Source organism: Centruroides sculpturatus, unplaced genomic scaffold, assembly GCF_000671375.1.
Source record: "Centruroides sculpturatus isolate CEXI.00-Female unplaced genomic scaffold, Cexi_2.0 scaffold451, whole genome shotgun sequence".
Classification (NCBI taxonomy): domain Eukaryota; kingdom Metazoa; phylum Arthropoda; class Arachnida; order Scorpiones; family Buthidae; genus Centruroides; species Centruroides sculpturatus.
This window is the reverse complement of record NW_019384669.1, coordinates 456,341-472,275: the sequence shown is the minus strand read 5'-3', so window position 1 is coordinate 472,275 and position 15,935 is coordinate 456,341. Positions and strand designations below refer to the sequence as shown.

General features: G+C 31.5%; 2 protein-coding genes across 2 annotated transcripts in view; both read left to right on the top strand.

Annotated features, from left to right (window-relative positions):
• Window positions 1-1,745: 1,745 nt before the first annotated feature.
• Window positions 1,746-2,957, top strand: LOC111626684 (myosin-2 essential light chain-like). Its single transcript, XM_023370165.1, has one exon. It carries the CDS (start codon window positions 2,330-2,332, stop codon window positions 2,777-2,779), a length of 450 nt encoding a protein of 149 aa, XP_023225933.1. The 5' UTR covers window positions 1,746-2,329; the 3' UTR covers window positions 2,780-2,957.
• A 2,496-nt stretch (window positions 2,958-5,453) lies between these two features.
• Window positions 5,454-15,935, top strand: part of LOC111626680 (anaphase-promoting complex subunit 1-like) — a 116,690-nt gene continuing 106,208 nt past the window's right edge. The window contains exons 1-4 of the mRNA XM_023370158.1: window positions 5,454-5,564; window positions 14,260-14,474; window positions 14,579-14,728; window positions 14,813-14,888. Coding sequence (XP_023225926.1) covers window positions 14,298-14,474; window positions 14,579-14,728; window positions 14,813-14,888 — 403 coding nt within the window. The 5' untranslated portion in view covers window positions 5,454-5,564; window positions 14,260-14,297. The remainder of the gene's footprint in view (window positions 5,565-14,259; window positions 14,475-14,578; window positions 14,729-14,812; window positions 14,889-15,935) is intronic.

Below are 15,935 nucleotides of genomic sequence, written 5' to 3'. Positions count from 1 at the left end.
ATGCGATTTTTTGTTTTTATCTGCGTTTTAGTAGGGTATGCCATGGGAATGCACAATAAGACGGGATTTTTCAAAATTCTCCCGCGGGGGGAGAGGATTAAGGCTTAAGGCTTAACCGGAAAAACGGCTTCTACTGTACTATTTTAGATGCGATTTTTTGTTTTTATTTGCGTTTTAGTAGGGTATACCATGGGAATGCACGCTAAGAAGGGATTTTTCGAAATTCCCCCTCGGGGGAGAGGGAGAGGATTTAGTCTTCATCGAGTACTTAGATGTATTAAATTAATAACATTTCAGACATTGTTATAAATATTTTTATCTATTTCGATTTTAAAAATGTTCGAACCGTTGTAAATTTGAATTTGTTATTGTATATTGGTTCGATTATAGAACGATTGTAAACGTTCCAGAAAATTGATCAAATTGAAAATAGTTCGTTTGATTCTCGGCAATTCTCATCATTCTCAGCGGTAGTTGTTATATAACAATTACTATGGTTGTTGAAATACTGAATATAAATGGGGTTTGCTTGCAAAATTTTCGCGGGCGAAGTCGCGGGTAACAGCTAGTTTTTAAATAAAACGTTTGACGTCCTTTCAAATTAATGATGATTATTTTAAGAAGATTTTTTCTTAAACCCTTTCTTCCTTTGGGCATTAAGATGATCCTTTTTATGCATCGATTCGGTTAGATCTATAATGAGGAGGCTGACGGGTGGTTAAGGATGGAATCTGATAATTCTTGTATTATCAGATCCTGTCCCTTCACCAGATCCCTCGTGTCTTCGTCAGATTATGCACTTTACTAATCTCCAGTACGATCCTCGATAATTTCCAAAATAGAGCCGTCGAGATCTTGTATGGAGAGGGCCACTTTTGCTATATATTTTGAATGTACGGAATACTTAGAAGGTTTCTTTATTAATAGAAAGCAGTCTTAAAGAAAGAATTTATTTATTATTTTTATTAGTAAAATTAGCATCAATTTATAGAAGTAAGTCATCTAGAATGCCAATGATTTTCGAAATACATTTTGATTAATTAAATAGGCGGCTGGGTGTGTAATAAGCATTTTCATTAGTCATAGCAACTAAGTAGTTTTTTGTAATTAAATAATCTGCTTTACTGTTGGATTTTTCCAATATTTTCTTAATTTTCGGGATGTATAATTGCTGATTCTTGTCATTTCCGGCCACAATGCTGAGAAATCGCAAGAATAAGATTCATAGGATTCGTGATTCTTGGTTTCTTTTATCAAAGTCATGATCAACGGGTATCATCGATTTTGATTTTTATAAATTGGCCGAATATGATGACGAAATTCTAGCATATTTTGCTTTATTTATCGTACTTTTCTGGTCGTTGACAATATACTGTTGGTATGGATACCAATTAAAATTATTTTAATTTCTGTACTGGAAGTAAATCATATATTGAAACTAAGACATTTTTCGATTAGCTGGTGTGTTTATCATGTTAAGACACCAGAGAAATTAGTAAGTAAATTGGAGAGAATCTGTCTAATGTTTAGTCATTCTTTCAGATACACTTACGCAGATTGTTTTTTTTTTTTTTTTTTTAAACCGAATCCCAGGAATTTTTTATGGTGTTCTGTCCCGGATATGTGGAGTCCTGTCTCTCACCAGACACCAGGTGTGCCTGGGTAAACTCACGGTGGATGTGACAAAAAGGTCCAGATCCACACACACGAATTTTTCTAGAATAGATGCACGTCTTAGTAAAACTTTGATTGCTCTCTTTACTTGTAAAAGTGTTTTGAAATCTTTTAAATTTCACTTCTGCGAAGAATGAATTTTTCTTCTTATATGAAGCTTTTAAGTATTTGCTTATGATCTTTCATTGATCAAACAACTATAAATGCTGCGTGAAAAGCCAATCATACTTTCTGATTCTAGATTTGGAAAAAATTTGAGATTTGTAACCACGTCCAAACTGCATTCACGTATGACCTTTCGATTCTCTTTTTGTCCTGACGTGAATTTTGGCTAAATCCGCAACCTTACAATGGAATTTCATCTCTTTTATCTCTGCAAAGGACAAAATTATTTCTTATTTTTAATAAATGGAAGTCCATTTTCTAGTCGTAAATTTGCGTAAAAAGTAACGTCGATTTTAAAGTTTTTCCTCCGTATTTGGTTGTTTCTGTATTAATTATAATTATGTAGTAACAATTATAATGATATTTATTATTGTATTGATCAACAATATAAAATAAATTTAATTTTAATCAACCTAGTATTATAATCTAAAAAGTTGTCAAGTAGTAGATATTCTAAATACTTGATGGTATACATTTTATTCTTCGTTAAATGACGGAAACTAAAGAATATATCTACAAGAAACCGGATATAGAAGAAATATTTCTGTTTTTTGGCGATAAAGAAGATGGAAAAATAGGCACTCACCAAATTGGCAATGCCATTAGAGCCATGGGATTCAATCCCACTGCCACAGAGATAAGATACTTGTGCAGGAATTTAAGCCATGGTCAGAGGATCGGCAAAGAAGAATTCTTACCAATCCTTCGAGAAGCGGATTATTTTCGTATAAAGGAAACAGCGGAAGATTTTATCGAAGGATTAAAATTTTTCGATCCTAATGGAACTGGCAAGATACATTCGATAATGCTGCGCCATATTTTGACTAAAGTTGGAGAAGCTTTAACAGATGATGAAGTAGATATATTGTTGGTGGATCAAGTGGACTCCAGTGGTTACGTTGATTATGAGCATTTTATCCGGATGATAATGAGTGGATAATGTGATGAAAATTATGATAATTCATTTACTTATTTATTATAATTTCAATTAAATATATTATAAATAAATTACGAATGAAGTAGGCTACATATAAAGTGCTTGTTGTTGAAGTATATTCCGTGAAAAATCCCTCAATTCTGTTAAAATAACTCTTTAAAATCATTAAAATTTTATTTAGTTTGTTGGAAATTAATTTTGTTTTTTATATTCAGAATATAAATAATACGGAGAAATAATCCAAATTTATTATTATTTTAGTATATATTACGTGAATCGGATAAAGCTATTATTAACCGGTTCTAGGACAATAACCTTCTGTATAATAACCCCCGACAATAACCTCTTGGATAAAAACTCCAATATAAAATCCCTTTCGGACAATAATCCCCCTGGGGAAAACCCCTACATATTAAATCCCCAGAAAATAAACCCCCAATTTTAAATGTCAAAAGTTTGTAAAATCTAATAAAGGAAAGGAGAAAGTGGTTTTCGAAGATCATGTTTATGTAAAGCAAAAAAATTTAGCAAATGATGTTGTATCATTTGAATTTGAAAGAAGGAGTAACAACGCCGAATGCAAAGCTAAAATTAAAATCGTGGAAAAGAGCTGGTGGGACTATTAAACGATCACTCTCACGGTTCAGATCCAGCACAGAAGTTCTCTAAGCAGTTCAACAAATGAAAAGACAAGCAGAAGAAACTGAAGAAGCACCACAACAAATAATCACGCAATCTATTTCAATGATAAGTGAAGATGAAAAAGCCAAGTTGCCTACAGTTCATCATTTACGTTGCAATATCAGACGTCAACGTAAAACTGTCAAAAATCCACTACCTGTTCCACTGAATATTGATATCTCAGATCACTACACATGATGGACAAGATTTCCTTCTGTTCGATTCCGGTTTAAACAATAACAACAGAATGTTAATCTTTGGCACACGTGATAATATTAGACTCTTGGAAATAACACTTCACTGCTTTCTGGATAGGACTTTCAAAACAGCTCCTGCAATTTTTGTTAGGGTATACCAAAGGTTACAATTAACCCTTGTTAATACCCTATTATGTTAAAATAATAGCAAATACCAGGCGTTGATCATAAGGTAGAGATTGGTACTTTAATAAATTATAGCTGATTTTAAAAGCAGAATTATTTTGTTATTCTCCCGATCTGCCTTGGAAAGATTTCAGATTATTCAGCTAAAATGAAAATCTAAATTTTTATCTTCGTTTTATCTAAAATGGGTTTATAAAACATGAATTTTTCTACATTGTATGAATTTTTCATACATCCGTTTTATCCGCTTGTGACTTGAAACTTTATATACAGGTAGAGTTTAAAATGAATAGATTATTACTTGCTTTAACCGAAATATTCGAATAAAGTTAGCATTAGCTGGTTAATCTTATCTTTATCCACGAGAATTAGCCGTGACGTATATACATTCCCATAGTTCTTTCCCTCAAAATCTGTGCTTTTTTGTTTTAGGTTGAAGTAAATCAACAAAAAAATAGGGCGGTAAGTCGCAAAAATATATCTTGAAATACGTAGAAAAAAGAAGAATTGAAATTTTGGAAAACAAGTCCAGATAGAAGAGACTCAGCAGAGCGGTTCGATCTTGTTCCATATATAGAAGACTCCAAGTTTATGATAAAAGAATGGTACCAAATATATATGAATTAATTTACCTCGTACCTCACTCGCCCATTGTGGGTCTGCCTACTAATGGCTTTGATGATAAGACTCTCTTGGTGCCCTCAGGTCAGAGAGTTAAAAAACAACAACAAAAACATATATAAAGTGCAGTATAACCGAAGCCACACGCCTAAATATCTGCGGTTTCGGACCCAGTCAGATGCTCAAAAAATTTTAATGAGTACAGTCGACCCCCATACAACACTGTTGATAATTCCGTTTTATATGAATTTCATGTTGTACGAGTCACTTAGATTTTACAAATACGTGAGCCGTTCACAGCCCGGCACACCTATTTGTAAAATCTAAGTAACTCGTACAACATGGAATTCATATAACACAGAATTATCAACAGTATTACAGAGGGGGTCGACTGTAGTTTGAAAATTTTTTTGTAGATCTCTCCTTTTCTTCATTTTGGCCGAGCACATAAACAACATGGAAAAGTTTCCGTTTCCGTGTTGTTCTGTGTTCAGTCACCACAGAAAAGATTTTGCAGAGAAAAATAGTTATAATATTGCTACGCAGAAAGAAGATAAAATCGTATTCGAACTCTTCTAACAGGAGCATACTCGAGCAATTATTATTTATTGGCAGGATGGCTAAGGCTGTAAAGGTTCCAGTAGTTTGCCAGCACTCGAAACCGGATGCCTGACAAACTTATTCAGTTGTACGAGTCGACTGGATATGTCGTTCCTCCTTTCACTATCTATTGCGAGATCAACGAATAACTCATTAGTACTTTATGTACAGTACAGTATCGCGGCCACTGACAAGTGAGAGCTTTTTTAGCGAGCGGTCGCGGGTATATAAACAAAAGACAGATGTCAGCAGACCATCAAGAAATCTTCATTCACATTATACAGAATATTAAACAGATTAATTTAAATATTTTATTTTTAATTTGTAATATTTTGTTGTTTTAAAAATGTAATAAAAAAAAAAAAAAAAATTACGGCCAAAAGACGAGAGACATTTCGTATTTTGTGGGGGCGCTGTCGTAGGTACAAGCGGGCGAAGACAAATTGGTAAACGACATCGCGAATAAAAATTCCCTTTCATTCTTCTTCGCAAGTTATGTTTATGTAAGTATTTACACTCTAAAATAAAAGTACGTGCAAGTGTTTCAATATATCCACGGTTTTAAATAGAATGAACTTTTATAACATTTACTTACAATATTATGTCTTAAAACATGCTTTCATTTTATTACTCAATTACATTAAGTCGTACGATGAAAGAGAATCGTGAATAAGTTTCATATTTTCTTTTAAAATATGAAATTCTTTTCATGTGATGTGTTCTTTCTTCCATTATACATATGGGACTATGGCTCTCATCTTTGTTTTCTGGAAAAATTTGTAGCTGAAGCTGTTATAAATAACCTTACTAAAGTTCCAGAGCTTCTGTGCGTGTTGTGAGTAAACGGATGGCATCGGAGAAGGTCGACGGGTACGGCAATACTCGAACGATGCTAAGAAAGTTTTGGGTGCCGATTACGGATGACCGATCGCTCGTTCGATGCTAATAGATTGATTGAGCGTCAAAAAACCAAAAAATCTGGAAGGAAAATGTTAATGGATGGCTCTGGCAGAGTGTTTTCTCCTGTGTCAAACATTTGCTACAGTTGTTTAACATTTTCCTACTGGTTTTTTAGTTTTTCGGTGCTCAATCTTTTAGCATTGAACGAGCCAGTGGTCGTCCGTATATATAATGCGGTGAATTGAAATAATGTGACTTTTGGTTTGCATCAGAAGTTAGTAAATAGTTAACCAGGGCCTTCTGCCTCTAATCTTTCTGTATCTGGTCTCGTCTTTCGTCTATCTAACTCTGTTTTTGAGATTAAGGAAAGACAGAGAGATGCCGACAGTGGGAATTTATAGGTCTACAATTTTTTTTCAAGTTGTAGCCGAATAAATCCAAAGCTGGAAGCCTCAGTCTATAGCAGTGGTTCTCAAACTTTTTGAAGTTGTGGCACATTTAAAATCCTACAAATAATTGTAGGTGCACTGTATACAAATTTCTGAGAAATACGTTATAATAATTAAGTCAAATATTAAACAAAAAAAATAAAGTTTAAGCATGCTTTTATGGTAATTAAACAAAATAAATATGGCAAAATTAAATTTATTCTGACGTTAAAAGACATTTTTATGTTACATTTTTTGAGTTATGATTTTTAGAATTTGTAAAAAAGAGGGGTTAAAAAATAAAAAAACAACAAAAAGTTATCTTTATATATATATATATATATATACATATACGCTNTATATATATATATATTCTTAAGATTTAGTATATTCAGCAGGTCCTAGCACAAATGTATTAAGTTTTTTCATTCTTGTGTTTATGAGAAACACAAACCTGGTGTGTCCTAGTGATTTCTTCAATGTTATGGTCATATATTTGAAAGGCAAACTCTCATTTTCTTGTCAATAGATTGAAGAATTCCTCTCTTTTTACTCTTAATTGTGTTGAAGGTAGAAAATCCTAATTCACATAAATAGGATGTTGAAAATTGTGGTAAAATGTTCAAAGCTTTTTTAGATATTTCCACATATTCTTCTTTTATAGAAATCCAAAAGGCTTCAAGAGACAATTCCTTATATTTAATCATCAATTCAGTCATCAATCATCAATCAATTTAATCATAATCAGGGATATAGCTACCAGTTCTTCTGTTAATGTCAAACCAAAATCACTTGAAGCTTCCATGAATGGGTTTCTAATCCAATTGTATTGTTCACTGTTAAATGATGGAAAATACAAACCCTATTTTTCTTCTAAACTTATTATTGGACTATTATTAAAAGTGTTTCATTTATGCAAGTGTTATTTACCAATGTTATTTACCAATGGAAACATTTCCAAACTATCTTCAACAGCTTTTATTTTCCAAATCTGTAGTTTTCTCTGAAATGCTTTCATTTTGTCAGTGGATGTGAGAATATTTTCTTCTTTCCCTTGCATGCTAGTATTCAAAATATTGAGCTGCTGAAATATATCAGCCAAATACTATAACCTGGCAATCCAAACTTTGCATCGAAGGACGTTACAAAAGTTTAACTGTTTTATTTCTTCAAAAAATGCAAGAAGTTCTTGTTATAGTTCGTGTACACAGGTACCACTCCAGTGCTTTTACACACTGAGGTGAAGTGGTTGCCAAGGTGTACACACAGGTTCGTGTACCCCTTAGCAACCATTTCACCTCAGTGTGTAAAAGCAGCCGTCTGTGTTGTGAATCCATATCAATATAAAAGCTTTTCAAATAAAGATCTTTTAATAAAGTTTACCATCTGAATAAATTGATCTAAAGCTTGTCTTAATTTTTCTCCCAATGTTTTTGCCATCAAGGCCTCCCTATGAAGAAAGCAGTGAGTTATGATAACATTTTCATTTTGTTTTTTTCAAAAGTTGTAAGACCCTTAACACAGCCTACCATGGAAGGAGCATCATCTGTACAAATGCCTACATATGATTTCCATGTTAACTACCATTTATCAAGATAATTATTCAAAATGTTAAAAATGTCTTAACCTTTTGTAGACACACAGTTCTTTGCAAAAAAAAACTGATTTACTATTTGATCTTCATTAATAAAATGGACAAATGCTAAGAGTTGCACCATGTTGGTAATGTCTGTTGACTCATCAACTTGCAATGCAAAATTTGAATACCGAAGCTTATTACTGCATACATTTTTCTCAATATCAGAAGACATTTCTATAATATGCCTGCGAACTGTATCGTTGGACAGAGGAATCTTGCTTATTTTCATTGCTGCTTCATTTCTTATCATTGTCATGACCAATTTTTTGCATGCAGGCAAAATAAGTGACTCACCTAAAAAAGTATGAGGTTTCATATTTTTTGCTATCAGTTTTGAAACTTGATAAGAAGCGATTTGAGCTTTATCAGAAACAGTCATTATACTTTTAAAAGAATTTGCCGCTTTTGTTTGTTGTTCAGACAATCTCTTGAAAAAACTTACATATTTATATTGTAAATTAGAGTGTATAGTTTTAAAATGTTTACTCAATTTACTAGGAAGCAATGATTCATTTGCCATTTTATATCCAAAACTAAACATAGAGGTAAAGGATGAACTTACTTACAGTCCAAGTGAAACCAGAGCTTAAATAACTTTCATTGTATTTATGAGTAGGCTGCTATTTTGCTTTCTTACTTGTACTTAACTTTTGTTCACTTCCAGAATCTGATTTTTCAATATCATGCTTCGTTTTGAGAAATCTATCCATTTTCTTTGGGTGTATTTATCTAAAAATAATATAATGATGTGTTAATAATAAATATAATAATGATATGTTAACAAAAAGAGTGGTTTTGTTCTGTAAGCACAATGTAGCGTAATAACAATCACTTGGCACTATTCACTTCTTTATTTCACTTTTCGTTGAGTGAAATAAAGAAGTCAATGAAAAGTGAAATAAAGAAGTGAATAGTGCCAAGTGATTGTTATTACGCTACATTGCATTTACAGAACAAATATAAAAAATACGATACAGTTTCAAAACATGGCAAAAAATAGAGTGGTATTTTCAATGGTACCATAGGGTGCACACTTTGAGAACCACTGGTCTATAGTATGACTGGGAGGGTTATCATCTGCCACAGACTGGTACTGACTGAAGTAACCAGTGTTGGTCCAGGACAAGTGAGGGACACTCTGTCCTGGGCCTTGAGTGTCCCTCAGATATTTTCTTAGTATGCAAGAAGTTCTGAGAAGCAGTTGTTTGTAAATCAAATGTTGAAAAGTTCATTGTTCCTCTAGATCAGTGGTAGTCAGCCTGGTCCCTACTGCCCACTAGTGGGTGATTTGAGCTTTCGTGGTAGTTGGTAGGGGTTTGTCTGATGGTGAAGCTACTTTCTGTTATCATCGCACATCTATGACTCACTGACAAAGCAGGTTGTACTGTAACAGTGGCCATCACTTGAGTTGAGCTCGTTTTGTGGTGGGTCAGCGTTACCAGATTTAGCTATTTTTTTCAGTTTGACACCAAAAAAAACACTTAACGCACTGGCAAAAAAAATTTCTGTGTATTATAAACATATGCAAAATATAAATAAAAAGATAAATTTGACTATATATTTTTACTAAATTGCCACTTAAAAATTACGATTACTTTGTTGTGCTAAATTAACTTACTGTGGAACTGGTGGGCAGTTAGAAAATTTTACTACCAACAAAGATACAAAAATGGGGGCAGTAGGTATAAAAAGGTTGACTATCTCTGCTCAGATATTTTATCAGTCTGGGGATATGGCACTCAAGACTATCACAGTTGGTACAACTCCACATATATATAATTAATGTTATATATATAGAACAACTCCACATATATATAATTAATGTTACATATATACAACTCCACATATATATATATATATAACTCCACACACATATATATATATATATATGTGGAGTTGTAATTTATTAGTCTTATAAATAAGAGAGATTTTTTTGTGTGGCAATGCTGTATTTGTATAAGGCACTTGTAGATGTGTTTTGTTTAGATATATGATGTCATTGAATGTTGTCATCTCTTCTCTTGAATTTTCTTTGAAAAATTTATTTTTATTTATTTACTTTTCCATGAATATATACCATTGTACTAGTACAAATGATACTATACTTAAAATTCACTAGAAATGTTCTTTATAATTAAAAATTGGTGATGAGTCATATATTAAAAACAAATGATATGTAATTAATTTGTGTGTGTAAAAATTTTATTTATAATATATATTTGATTTTTGTAAATTCTGGTACTAACATTTAAATTGTTTATTCTGGAACATTTAAAATTTATCATTTTATTCAAATGCAATCATTGATCATTTTGTAAATTTCTTCTGAGAAAGATCAGTAAAATACAGCCAATAATGTTGGAAATTAAAATGCTTAATGCAATTTTTAAGGTTTATTTTGGAGTGTTTGAAATTTAAGTGTTTCTGAAATCATATAGAACAAAGAGAAACAAAACACCTTTTTTGCCGAGAAATAAACATAATTTTAAACAACAACAAATGTTTTCAGCCTAATTAATAGGCCATCTTCAGGTTGAAAACTAAAATGGAACGTAAATGTTCCATGAATAGAACATAAAAATTTAAATCAAAAATTTTACAAGAGAAAAAAATAACGGAAGACTATTTAAAGATTAAAATAAAACAATAAAACAAAAATAACATAAATCTTCAATGTATTAATTCTGGTCAGAGTTTGTAGTAAATTTCTTAACCAAATATTTCCATGCCGAAGGTAGGCTCTCAGAATCCCTCGCATTTAAACAGCCTTCTCTTATCTTACTTCTGTATATTTCTATTTTTTCTGCCGTCATTGCTAGAGTTGGGGAAGACAGAGGTTTGATGATTGTTGCCTTGTCCCATTTTACCTCAGATCCTTGTGTTTGCACCATTTTGTTTCTCTTTATTTAGTTGCTGAGCGCTTTTGATATTATCATATAGAACAGCCATAACTGAAGTAATTTGTATATAAAATAATAATTTAATGATGTTCAACCTCTTGGATAAGATTTCAGTTTGTTAATTTTATAGACAATGATACAAATGTAGAAAATGCAAGATAAAAAGTATTCTTTCATTCAAAAACTAATAGTGGTGAAGCCACTTAGATTAAGCATTCTTTAATAAATATATCTAAATATATAAAATTCCTTTTCCTGACTGACTGAGTGATTGATTCATCATTGCCCAGAGCAAACCGCTGAACTTAGAGGTGAAATTTGGTACATAGCTAGGGTACGCCATGAAAATGCACACTAAGAAGGGATTTTTCGAAATTCGCTCATGGGGGGAGAGGGAGAGCATTAAGGCTTAACCTGAAGAATGGCTTCTACTGTGCTATTTTAGATGTGATTTTTTGTTTTCAACTATGTTTAGTCTTCATTGAGTACTTAAGTGTATTAAATTGATAACATTTCAGACATTGTTATAAATATTTTTATATATTTTGATTTTTTAACCAAACGTTTGAACCGTTTTAAATTCAAATTTGTAATTGCATATTGGTTTGATTATAGAACATTTGTAAACATTCCAGAAAATCGATCAAATTGAAAACAGTTTGTTTGATTCTCAGCAATTCTCATCATTCTCAGCAGTAGGTGTTATATAACAATTAATATGGTTGTTGAAATAATGAATATAAATGGTGTTTGCTTGAAAAATCCGTGTGGGTGAAGTTGTGGGTAACAGCTAGTTTAGCATATTTTAGGTTTATAAGTGTGATGTAATTATATATTAGTTATGCATTTTACTGCTAATGTATTTTTGAATTTGTGTGAGCATTATTTTATAGTACATTAAGTAATATATGTATAATTTATCCAATAATAATCAGTTATTAATCAGCTTGAAATATTAAAGTAAATAGAATTTTAGAATTAATTTAATTTTATAAACAACAGTCATGAAATGTGAGATAACTGGCAGTACATCTACATTAAATAGCTATTATTAAATGATCTTTAGACTGTCTCTAATAGAGATATTAACTGTTTTAACCAGAGAAAATAATATCATCATCAAATTCATATACTTAATTTCTCAGTTTTATGCATAAAGTTTGGTAAAATTGCAGCTCTGAATGAAGCTGTTAGGATCTTATCAGAGCTGTAGGTCATGACCATAGGAGTAAAAAAGATCAAAGGAACCAACAGTCTATATATGATCCTTTACAAGATATATTCCCTGAAGTTGGTTTGTGGAATTTTGAAGACCCTCAAAAATGGGGTAAAAGATAAAAGTGAAAGACTGGAGCTATTTCTCAAAACAGTGCTAAAAATCAACTGCTTTTAGTCATCTCCAGCACTTGTGAAGCCTTGGTTTGAAGAGCATTCATACATTCTTTCACTCCACAAGCACTAGCACAGGAAGTAAGAAGTATAGAAGGGATAACCAGGGTGCATGGTGATTATCACAATTACTCCAATGTTACAGTTCCAGAATAAATCCACCAAATCCTACAATGTGGTTCCAAGCACATCTTTCATATGAAAAGGGATTTAAGTCAGCTAATTCTACCAGTTATGGCAGCAGTAAGAAACTGTTCTCAAGAAAATCAAATCAAAGAATAAACCTAGAAATTTCTGCCATCTCAGAAATACACTTGCCCAGTGATAACAAACACCTAAACTGATTAACAAGGAGTGTAATGCAGTGAAACAGTTCTTTTAAAAGAGAACTTAAGACTGATCATTCAGACAATGCTAAACAGTTTGTGATGTGCAAAAACAAGGATTTTCTATTTAGAGCAAATCAATTTTTTTCACAATCTATTATTGACTTCAGATCCAATGCCAGCTGTTCTGCATAAAACAAGGAAGGTTATCGCCTTGCCAGGATTATCTCATTGCCAGGATTACCAACAATTACCCCATCTCTTATTGACAATTTAGATCCCCGACTATTGTAGCATGTCCAAGATTATTCTTTGAAGCGAAAGTACACAAACTTTTGCTTCAAACAATAATCTCGGACATGCTACATTAGTCAGGGATCTAAATTGTGACAAACCAGAGTGGTTGTTACACTCCTTAGTAAATAAATGCACACACCCTACATATTTCTTAGAAAAGAAAATGGTAAAATTTCTAAATTCTCTAATGCCTCACTCTGATCTAGTTGTTACATCAGCCATCGAAGCAAAAATGATAACAAAAATCTAGATGCTTAACCATCAAACATGTATTGGTTTTTCAAGATTGATGATGTTTCCCTTTATTTGTCAGTGCCGTATTTTGAGGTAATAATGTTGGCAAATGCACTACTACTACTTAACAAAAGTTTATCTATGCAGCAAGTTTTAGAAATACATGAAGCTGTACTCCTAATAACAGAAAATTATTTTTATTTTAATAACCAATAGACAATGTTAGTGCATAACCTAATGCTATGAGATTACCGAAATAAAGAAGCAGTGCATCTATGAAAGTTGGAAAATTAAACTTTTAAATTTTAATTTAATAATCTTTAAGTTTGAAATTTTTATTTGAATTATTAGTTTTTAAATATGGTAACTGCTGTTACTCATTGTACAACTAAGTAAATAGCAGATGCCATTGATAAAGTTTCGTTTTAAATCAGTACACAAATTAATTTACTTTAAAGTTTTAATTAAATAAAATGTTTATAGTTATGGCTTAGGTTTAACTGAATTTGTAATTATATTTGTATAATTATGATTACTGCAGGAAATTTTGTTATTTTTAAAGTTTTAATTGATTTTTTTAATTGATTTATTCATTTTCAAACTTGTTTAAGCCATTTGAAATAAATCAAGAAAATAATTTCAGAAATTATTTCTAAAAGTTCTTTCAAGAATAAATTATTTTTTGCATAGAATTTGTTTCTTGTAGTTTAATTGGTGGTTTAGAAAACTAAAATAATATACTTATTTATAAAATATATATGTATATGTGATTTTCTGTAGAATTATAAAGTTGTAAAAACTAATCTATTATGCAATACAAAAATGCATAGGTATCATAAAGGCATCTTCTTTAATTCTTAATGTCCTTTATACACTTTGGGAACAAACAGTCCTTACAGCAGAGTATAGACTACTTTCCCCACTCCAATATGTAAAAATGGTTAAAAATATGATTGTGCCGAAAACTTGGAATATTTTGAAAAGCTTTTTAAAGGAACTTTTCAATAACTTTTTAAAGACTTTTTAAATAGTTTAATTATTCCTAGATTTGTGGAAAAACATTAACTTGGGTAATTTATTTATAGAGTTCAATAAACCAGCAAATCTGGATGGCCAAGAAGCTATGATTGCTGCGGGAATCTCCCAGGAGTTTGTGCCTTATGGACGCAAACATCTCGATTATCATCCTGGGGATGTTTACCTGCCAGTGGATGTTAGTGCAGAAATAAGGACTTGCTTGGATACTAGTCGTGATCTACTAAGAGCGTTGAAAGGAGTTTCGATACAAGATAGACCAGATGTAAATACTGTCGTTTTTCTTTATTATAAAATTGGTTGATAAGATTAATTAAATATAATAATTAAAAATTCCAAAAATAAATACTTTATTTGCATCTTTTATAGAAGGAACAATGGCAGTTAAGAAAGTCGGTGAAAGGTGATGGGGAAGAAGAGTTGTATATGTCTGGTCAGACTGTTGTTTGGAGTTGTGGAAGTGGCTATGGAACAAGAAAAGTTTACAAATCCTTAACACTTGAAAATCCAATTCAGCAGGTATAATTTATAGTATTTAAACTATTCAATACTAAGTTATTTATAAGTACTTTACAGAAATTAATTAATCTTTGGTTTAATTAGGTATTATGGTGTACATTCTGTGTGAATGGTTGCAAACCTCTTACAATAACATCTTATAATACCAATAAGGATTCAGGTAATTACTTTTTTGTAATATTTTTTATAGTCTAATACATATGGAGTAGTCTGGAGGCTTTTAATTGAGTTGTTACATTGGAACAATGAGCTTTTCTTTTACAAAATTGATGGAAACATGATTAAGAAAGGTGGCAAAGGCTCTTACTTGACTCTCCCAGCAAACATAAGATTAAGTGAACCATTAGGAAGTCTGATAATTTTCAATTATTCTGGGATATAAAATTTAAATAATAACAAAGGCTTAAAAGGAGTGATTTTGTTGAATTATGAGAAATTTCTCTATTTAAAAATATATTTAAGTTTAAAAACCATAAAACACATCAGCACAACTTTAAAATTATGTGCAGTGCCATCTGTTATGAGATTTTATTAAAGATAATTTTAATTAATTATTATAAAAAGGCAAACAGCTTAATTTTGAGGGTAGATATGAGGGCTTAATTTAGAGGGTAGAATTGTAAATGACATTAATGAGTAAAATTTTCATTAAGTCTGACTCCACTCAAAATATGATACATGACTCCTTTATCTCCTCACCTCTTAACTTTTAACCACCAAAATTTAATAGCAACAATGCCAATAGCCAAATGGTAGGTAATCTGCCAACCAAATTTGATTGGTTGACAGACTATCATTTGATATTCGGTTGTGAATGACAGTTTGTTAGTGCTAACATTAGAAAAAAAAGATATCTTGAATTTTTTCAATAAACATCATCTTAAACTTTTTATGATATGATACCTCAGTAATGAGTGGCATGGGTGTGGCACACATTACTGAGAAAATGCAGGATGCACGACTCTGCTGGTGTGGCTTGTCATTCAGAGCAACAGAAAATGGTGAAGACAGCATTGCACTTTAGCCCAGATGGCAGACTTAAATTTTTTAAGATATCATTTTTTTTCTAACATTAACATGATATCTTAAATTTAGAACATTAGAATCATTAGAAAAAATACAATATCTTAAATTTTTCATGAATAGTTTTTAACTAATCATGAAAAAATTATCCATGAAAAATTTCAGTAAATGAAGGCTTTTTATG

What these genes read in the sequence shown, in the direction of transcription:
- LOC111626684 (XM_023370165.1), top strand. Translation starts at nt 2,330, where the DNA reads ATGACGGAAACTAAAGAATATATCTACAAGAAACCGGATATAGAAGAA.